General features: G+C 41.3%; 1 protein-coding gene across 3 annotated transcripts; it reads right to left on the reverse strand.

The window, feature by feature from the left end:
• Nucleotides 1-6,531: 6,531 nt before the first annotated feature.
• LOC121584078 (ciliogenesis-associated TTC17-interacting protein-like) lies at nt 6,532-7,996 on the reverse strand. 3 transcript variants are annotated; one of them, XR_006003652.1, is made up of 4 exons: nt 7,716-7,996; nt 7,439-7,635; nt 7,265-7,353; nt 6,532-7,149 (listed from the first exon to the last, which is right to left on the reverse strand). XR_006003652.1 is itself a non-coding variant. In XM_041899910.1 (4 exons), the coding sequence occupies exons 1-4, from the start codon at nt 7,754-7,756 to the stop codon at nt 7,102-7,104; spliced, it is 255 nt and encodes an 84-aa protein (XP_041755844.1). In that variant the 5' UTR covers nt 7,757-7,993; the 3' UTR covers nt 6,532-7,101. The 3 variants fall into 3 exon arrangements, 1 of the variants encoding a protein (XP_041755844.1); XR_006003651.1 differs by having other exon boundaries at nt 7,439-7,638; XM_041899910.1 differs by having other exon boundaries at nt 7,439-7,515; nt 7,716-7,993.
• Nucleotides 7,997-8,295: the final 299 nt, after the last annotated feature.

Raw genomic sequence — 8,295 nt, forward strand, 5'->3', positions numbered from 1 at the left:
GGGCATACTGTGTATGCTTGTATATGGCCACCACTTCACCTGCACCACTGTGTGAGATTGAAGCCTCCAGTGTTGACAGTGACACTACACATATAGGCCAGCACAAGACTTCTGCCCTTCCCTGCCTTTGTATATACTAGAGGCCTCAAACTACACACAAAGCCAGTTCCACTGCATTTTTTTTATTGTTCCCCTCTAATCAAGAACTGATTTAGACCCAGGACACCAGGTGGGTACAATTCATTTTTAGGTAGAACAGAACCAGCAGGCTCCCGACCTCATAGGGTAAGAGTTGAATACCCCTGTACTAGAGTATAAAGACATACAGTTGAAGTCGGAAGTCTACATACACTTAGGTTGGAGTGAAAAAACTACTCCACAAATTTCTTGTTAACAAACTATCATTTTGGCAAGTCGGTTAGGACATCTACTTTGTGCATGACACAAGTAATTTTTCCAACAATTGTTTACAGACAGATTATTTCACTAATAATTCACTGTATCACAATTCCAGTGGGTCAGAAGTTTATATACACTAAGTTGTCTGTGCCTTTAAACAGCTTGGAAAATTCCAGAAAATTATGTCATGGCTTTAGAAGCTTCTGATAGGCTAATTGACATAATTTGAGTCAATTAGAGGTGTACCTGTGGATGTATTTCAAGGCCTACCTTCAAACTGAGTGCCTCTTTGCTTGACATCATGGGAAAATCAAAAGAAATTAGCCAAGACCTCAGAAAAAAATTATAGACCTCCACAAGTCTGGTTGATGCTTGGGAGCAATTTCCAAACGTCTGAAGGTACCACGTTCATTTGTACAAACAATAGTACGTAAGTATAAACACCATGGGACCACGCAGCCGTCATACCACTCAGGAAGGAGACGCATTCTGTCTCCTAGAGATGAATGTACTTTGGTGTGAAAAGTGCAAATCATTCCCAGAACAACAGCAAAGGACCTTGTGAAGATGCTGGAAGAAACCGGTACAAAAGTATCTATATCCACAGTAAAACAAGTCCTATATCGACATAACCTGAAAGGCCGCTCAGCCAAGGAAGAAGCCACTGCTCCAAAACCGCCATGAAAAAGCCAGACTACGGTTTGCAACTGCACATGGGGACAAAGATCGTACTTTTTGGAGAAATGTCCTCTGGTCTGATGAAACAAAAATAGAACTGTTTGGCCATAATGACCATCGTTATGTTTGGAGGAAAAAGGGGGTGCTTGCAAGCCGAAGAACACCATCCCAACCGTGAAGCACGGGGGTGGCAGCATCATGCTGTGGGGGTGCTTTGCTGCAGGAGGGACTGGTGCACTTCACAAAATAGATGGCATCACGAGGAAGGAAAATAATGTGGATATATTGAAGCAACATCTCAAGACATCAGCCGGGAAGTTAAAGCTTGGTCACAAATGGGTCTTCCAAATGGACAATGACCCCAAGCATACTTCCAAAGTTGTGGCAAAATGGCTTAAGGACAACAAAGTCAAGGTATTGGAGTGGCCATCACAAAGCCCTGACCTCAATCCTATAGAAAATGTGTGGGCAGAACTGAAAAAGCGTGTGTGAGCATGGATGCCTACAAACCTGACTCAGTTACACCAGCTCTGTCAGGAGGAATGGGCCAAAATTCACCCAACTTATTGTGGGAAGCTTGTGGAAGGCTACCTGAAATGTTTGACCCAAGTTAAACAATTTAAAGGCAATGCTACCAAACACTAATTGAGTGTATGTAAACTTCTGACCCACTGGGAATGTGATGAAAGAAATAAAAGCTGAAAGAAATAATTCTCTCTACTATTATTCGGACATTTCACATTCTTAAAATAAAGTGCTGATCCTAACTGACCTAAGACAGGGAAGTTTTACTACGATTAAATGTCAGGAATTGTGAAAAACTGAGTTTAAATGTTGGCTAAGGTGTATGTAAACTTCCGACTTCAACTGTATATGTAGCCCCGTGTAGCTCAGTTGGTAGAGCATGGCGCTTGCAACGCCAGGGTTGTGGGTTTGTTTCCCACGGGGGGCCAGTATGAAAAAATTTATGCACTCACTAACTGTAAATCGCTCTGGATAAGAGTGTCTGCTAAATGACTAAAATGTAAAATGTATATCCCTCTGTCTTTCTAGAGAGGGACAGTGTGTAATGTGTGATTCACTAAATTGACTTTGTATTTGACTCTGTGTGTAGAATCTTCATTCTCCATAGAGACGCTGGATGCAGAGTTACATTCCCTTAGAATCCCATACATCCCACACAAATCCCCACCTTATCTTAGCTCATTGGTCACCATAGCAACACCCACCCGTAGTATGCGGTCCAGCAGGTATATCTCACTGGTCATCCCCAAAGCCAACACCTCCTTTGGCCGCCATTCCTTCCAGTTCTCTGCTGCCAATGACTGGAACGAACTGCTAAAATCTCTGAAGCTGGAGACTCGTATCTCCCTCACTAACTTTAAGCATCAGTTGTCAGAGCACCTTACCGATCACTGCACCTGTACACAGCCCATCTGAAATTAGCCCACCCAACTACCTCATCCCCATATTGTTATTTATTTTGCTCATTTGCACCCCAGTATCTCTATTTGCACATCATCTCTTGCACATCTATCATTCCAGTGTTAATACTAAATTGTAATTATTTTGCACTATGGCCTATTTATTGCCTTACCTCCATAACTTGCTACATTTGCACACACTGTATATATATATATATTCTGTTGTATTTTTGACTTTATGTTTTGTTTACCCCATATGTAACTCTGTGTTGTTGTTTTTATCGCACTGCTTTGCTTTATCTTGGCCAGGTCGCAGTTGTAAATGAGAACTTGTTCTCAACTGGCTTACCTGGTTAAATAAAGGTGAAATAATAATAAAAATAAACACATGTTCAGTAGAGAAGAACATCCATAGACATGGAACTGCTGCAGCAGCCAGACCACTTCATACAGGTAACGCACACACACAGGAATGGATGAGCACACACAGACAGACACATGGTCATCATTTTCACATAGAAATGCTTGAAGTACGCACCCACAAATGTCACTGAGTTACAGCAGTTCTGCATGGAAGAGTGGGCCAAAATTCCTCCACAGTGATCAACAACTACAGGAAGTGTTTGGTTGGAGTGATTGCAGCTAAAGGTGGCACAACCAGTTATTGAGTGTAAGGGGGCAATTACTTTTTCACACGGGGGCATTGGGTGTTGCATAACTTTGTTTATTAAATAAATGAAAAAAGTATGTAATTGTTGTGTTATTTGTTCACTCGGGTTCCCTTTATCTAATACTAGGTTTTGGTTGAAGATCTGATCACATTCAGTATCAAAAACATACAAAAGTAGAGAATATTTGAATGGGTACAAACACTTTTTCACGCACTGTAGCTATCTTGGCATTTTAACTGTAGACTCTTACCTGTGTATGGATTATGATGATTCACGATAGACTGAAACACTTTCAAAACAACCCTTACCACTCAGCTTCAATCAGTCCAGACTGCTTTAGCCACAGTAGACAGAGCTGTGTCGATACCAGCAGCTACATATATTCAGGATAACACTGGTATTGAAAGCTGTAGCTCATGACGCAGGTGCATTTTTATGAATAATAACTGATAGAAACCAGGCATATCAATAGATATAAAGTAAGGATAGGAATAAAGAATAAAATTGATATTTTCTACATTCAGAAAACTAGTGGGCAACAGTTACCATTTTATTTTGCCTCAATCTCCTCAGGTCCTGGAGCATCAGAGTAGATCAGGGGGCAAAAATCCTCCTGACATTTGCAGTTGGCCATTTTAGCTCAGGGTCCTACTCCACCTTTTGATGCTTGGAGCTCTTTAGCTCTTTAACTGGCTATTAACCTGTGTCTGGGGCAGTGGTTGGGCGTGTCCACATTCCAGTGGGTCTGCACATTCAACTTCTGTGGCCCACTGCTGTTGCAAGATTGCAAGCTGTTTATCCTGAGTTGTAAGTTAGCTAGTTACCATATGTGTTGCCATGAGGAGGCACTGCAAGGGTCTTGGTAGTGGAGAGGCTACTGGCAGGGGGAGGCTTACTACATCTAGTTTCAAGCTGTGGCCGTTGGCTACTACACCTGACACACCACTTAACCTGTGGTAGAACCACCAACACACAACTCACAAAGTAGGGATACAAAACTTTTGTACAGTGGAGTGACATTTATTTAGGACGTTTTTGGAGAAGGATAAGTGGTAGTATGAAGTTGGATGTAGGAGTGCTGAGCATGTCCTACATAAACTGTATCTCTTAAACTAACTTCAAATGTTTTGGTGCACACTCTTATTGTTTTGCAGGCAAAGGAATACCCAAACACTTGAGGATAGATGCCCAAAAAGATTGGGGATGAGTTCGTGCCTTGCACCACAGTAGTGGCAGACATGTATGGGATCCACATTGACCAGGGTATCAATCTTTGGGACTGATCCCTTCTCATCTGAACAGGACAGAGCAAGTGCAGAGCAGCACTTTGATCAGCAGTATCCTGACATGTCAGTACTATTTGATAATGTAGTAAACTACAACTATGGTCCTTTTCAAAAGCCCCTGGGATACCTTGTAAACACAGAGAGATTTACAGCTAGTAAGTGCTGCTGTGCGTTTTAGCGGGAACAGTGTTTTATTTATTTTTTATTTTTTACATGAATTTTTGTGATATACAAGTAATACACCTCCATACACTAACACCAAAGTGAAAAACATACAACATTGAAAACATAACATTTTAGACAGTTTACAGAACCAAGACCTACAGTGAGTGTACAAAACATTAAGGACACCTGCTCTTTCCATGACATAGACTGACCAGGTGAATCCAGGCGAAAGCTATGATCCCTTATTGCTGTCACTTGTTAAATCCACTTCAATCAGTGTAGATGAAGGGGAGGAGACAGGTTAAAGAAGGACTTTTAAGCCTTGAGACAATTGAGACATGGATTTTGTATGTGTGCCATTCAGAGGGTAAATGGGCAAGACAAAATATGAAAATGCCTTTGAACGGGGTATGGTAGCCAGGCGCACCGTTTTTTGTCAAGAACTGCAACGCTGCTGGATTTTTCACGCTCAACAGTTTCCCGTGTGTATCAAGAATGGTCCTCCACCCAAAGGACATCCAGCCAACTTGACACAACTATGGGAAGCATTGGAGTCAACATGGGCCAGCATCCCTGTGAAACGCTTTCGACACCTTGTAGGGTCCATGCCCCGGCAAATTGAGGCTGTTCTGAGGGCAAAAAGGGGGGATGGGGGGAGTGCAACTCAGTATTAGGAAGGTGTTCCTAATGTTTGGTTTACCCAGTGTATATTTCACATAAGACATGAACAATGAACAACAATGAACAACAATCAACAGTGGGGAAAGTTAGAGGGGGCATCAAAACAAGTTACCTAGGACAGACAAGTAAATAGGTCAACTTTTGAGACAGAGAAAAGAGAGTGAGAGAGAGTACATGAAGGCGTTGAATTGATCAGTTGGAGATGACATTCAGATAGTCTAGTAATATATTCCAGACCTTAATGAATGCAGCTGTTTGATGGGTTGACATTGTGATTTGTTCCATGTGTAAGCTACATAGTTAACAATCCATTGGTGCTAATGCTGTATGGAGTTGTTATTTGAGTTTTTCCAGCTTTAATGCATTTCTTTCCCAGAGCAAAATAAATCCAGACACTTTTGTTGTGGTGGGGTAGAAGGACAAGGTTGCGAAGGAGACAAAAGCCCCATTTATACCTGGTTCTAACATTAATCCTTTATCCTGATCTTGTCCACATTCTGATTGTGCCCACATTTTGGACAGGTGTAAAAGACGCATTGTGGTCTGATTGTAATCAGATTTTTCTGACCACCTTCGGAGGTCGTCAGGCACGCATTGTGTCTGGATATCTTACACGTGTAGACGGAGCTGGACAGTGAAACCATTTAAATCATCTTTATCCCTAAAATCCTTAACAGGTGGAATCATTGACTTATGGCATCAGTATGTAACTTTAAATAAATAAATAAATATTCTTTTGAAAGAATAGTTGTCAAATAATTTGCTGTTACTCTACAATGACACAGGAAGTGGAAGTGTTGTTTGGTTGGCTGCACTGCGCCCTGGGTGGGGGGGGTCGAGCATTTTTGAAATTATTACTTTATCTGAGCAATTGCATTAGTATAAAATATTTTTGCGGAGAATACAAAATAGCTCTGTATTTGTGTTATTTATTTTATACAGTCTTTTTTGGTCATCTTTAGCAAGGGTGTCAAAAATGTTAGATCTGACTGTATTCTTTGTTGACATGAAGTTGTTTGACTTGAACTACGTTTTTTGTTAATATGTTAAATGTTTGTTTATATGATACATTTGTTTATATGTTGTTGTTATATGTTGTTTATATGTTACAATAAAAACGTTTAATTGTTAGTAAATGCATTGCGCTCTGTAAATTGATGAATCATTGAACATCTTTGACAGCTGTCCAATTTAATTAATTGATATGTGTTGGGAGTATACATGACAATATCCCTAGGAAATCAGGGCAGCAAAGTTATCCAAACAATAGCATTACTTTCAATTATAACTTTAGTCTTACAAATGTATTGGGTGATCACACCAGAGCCAAAGCAAAGTAGCAGTTACTGAAATTATCACACTCAAGAATAAAGTTCTTAACAGAAATGAAGCATGGAAAATATACAAGACATTAAATTATTTAATTCACACCAACTGACAAAACTGTAAATCTTGCAATTGCCATATCAACAGAGTTGATTGGAATTTGTTTCAGTGCAGCTCATACAAACAAAAACAGTAGAACAGTAAAAACTGTATCACATAATAAAATACAAAACATCCATAAAAGCATTCATATTTGATGATCTTGAGGGCCTCTGTACATACTAGTCAGAAGTGCTAACCAGAAGAGTATTGTCCTTACTAAAGTCCCTGTGAGAGGAAGCTACTAGACTATTGAGACGCAGCCACAGTGTGTGTCGTCAAGGTGAGGTGTTGAAGGTGCCCCCTGGCGGTCGGCGGGAGACGAAGGGGGAGATGTCCTCGCTCGGTTTTGTGGTAAAAGGAAGTCGACCATCATGGCATGGAGCTGCCGCAGTCGTGGAGCTCTGCCTTCAACTCCTCCTGTAACACACATAAGTAATTCATGTTGTAAATTTAGGGGTTAGTGGTTTAAGAGTAATGGGATAGGTGAGAGTAGGGGGTAATGGTAGGGTGTAGGGAAAGACTAATATGTCACCATTCTGTCCAGGAACTTGGAGTGCATCCGCATGTCCTCCTCCCACACCAGACGCCTCTTCTCTAACACTGGCTTATCATCCCACAACTCTGTCACACAACACACATACACACAAACATGTAAATAGGGGAACATTCCTAATAGTGTGTGTCTGTGTGTGTGTACCTGCTGTACCTGTGTGTATTTGTGGGGGGAGCAGCAGGAGTTCCATGTTGATGGGAGAACCCACCTGCATTCGGCTGGCCAGGTGCCTAAACAGGAACAGGATATAACATTGCACATGGAGAAAGAGATGGCAGGAGCAGTGGGGCCCTGTATGTCTCAGGCTTCTCTGGTGTAGGCCGGGTTACTGTAAAAGCACTTTGTGACAACTGCTGATGAAAAAAAAGGCCACATATAATTTTGCTTCATTGATTGATTGATTGTATAAGTAGAAGTGATGTCCACTTACCCATCAGGTAGGAAGTAGCAGTCCACAGATTGACCACACATTAACCACACAACATGGTCACTGCACGATCAAATCAAACATAACCTCGTCCCTAGTCTATTGCTCACAGAGCATATGCCTGGGATATCAACCACTCAAAGTTGGCCTTACTGGGAGTGACCATTTCATTCTATGGGATCTACTGAGTAAAGTATTTGTCATCATTTAATTTTAGCAAATCACATGGCTGCGAGGCGTGCCTCTGTGCTTGTGGTGTGCTAGCATATGGGGGAGGGTTAAGGAGGTTCGGCTGGCAGCTAGCTGAAGTCAGCTAGGCGAGTGTGCTCGCATACTCCCTTAACCTTTTCACATGTGAGTTCCAAATATCTCTAAAGGTCGCCCCAGCGTCAGTTGTTTTATGCACGTGATGTCAGAATGCACTCACTGTTCCAAAATACGATTGTTACGCAACAGAACAGTTAACCCGCGTTGCCTGCTAATTATCTATAGGTTATGTTTCAACTTGTCAATTTCAAATTATTTTATCCTCATTAATTCACATAGAAGTAGCCGATTTCACTGTTGTGGACAATTTATGTTT

Source organism: Coregonus clupeaformis, chromosome 16, assembly GCF_020615455.1.
Source record: "Coregonus clupeaformis isolate EN_2021a chromosome 16, ASM2061545v1, whole genome shotgun sequence".
NCBI classification, from domain to species: domain Eukaryota; kingdom Metazoa; phylum Chordata; class Actinopteri; order Salmoniformes; family Salmonidae; genus Coregonus; species Coregonus clupeaformis.

Coding starts and splice junctions, on each gene's coding strand:
- LOC121584078 (XM_041899910.1), bottom strand. CDS start 7,756: ATGTGTGGTCAATCTGTGGACTGCTACTTCCTACCTGATGG. Junction 7,354..7,438: donor CCCCCCACAAATACACACAG/GTACAGCAGGTA, acceptor GTTGTGTGACAG/AGTTGTGGGATGATAAGCCA. Junction 7,150..7,264: donor CCAAGTTCCTGGACAGAATG/GTGACATATTAG, acceptor TGTGTGTTACAG/GAGGAGTTGAAGGCAGAGCT.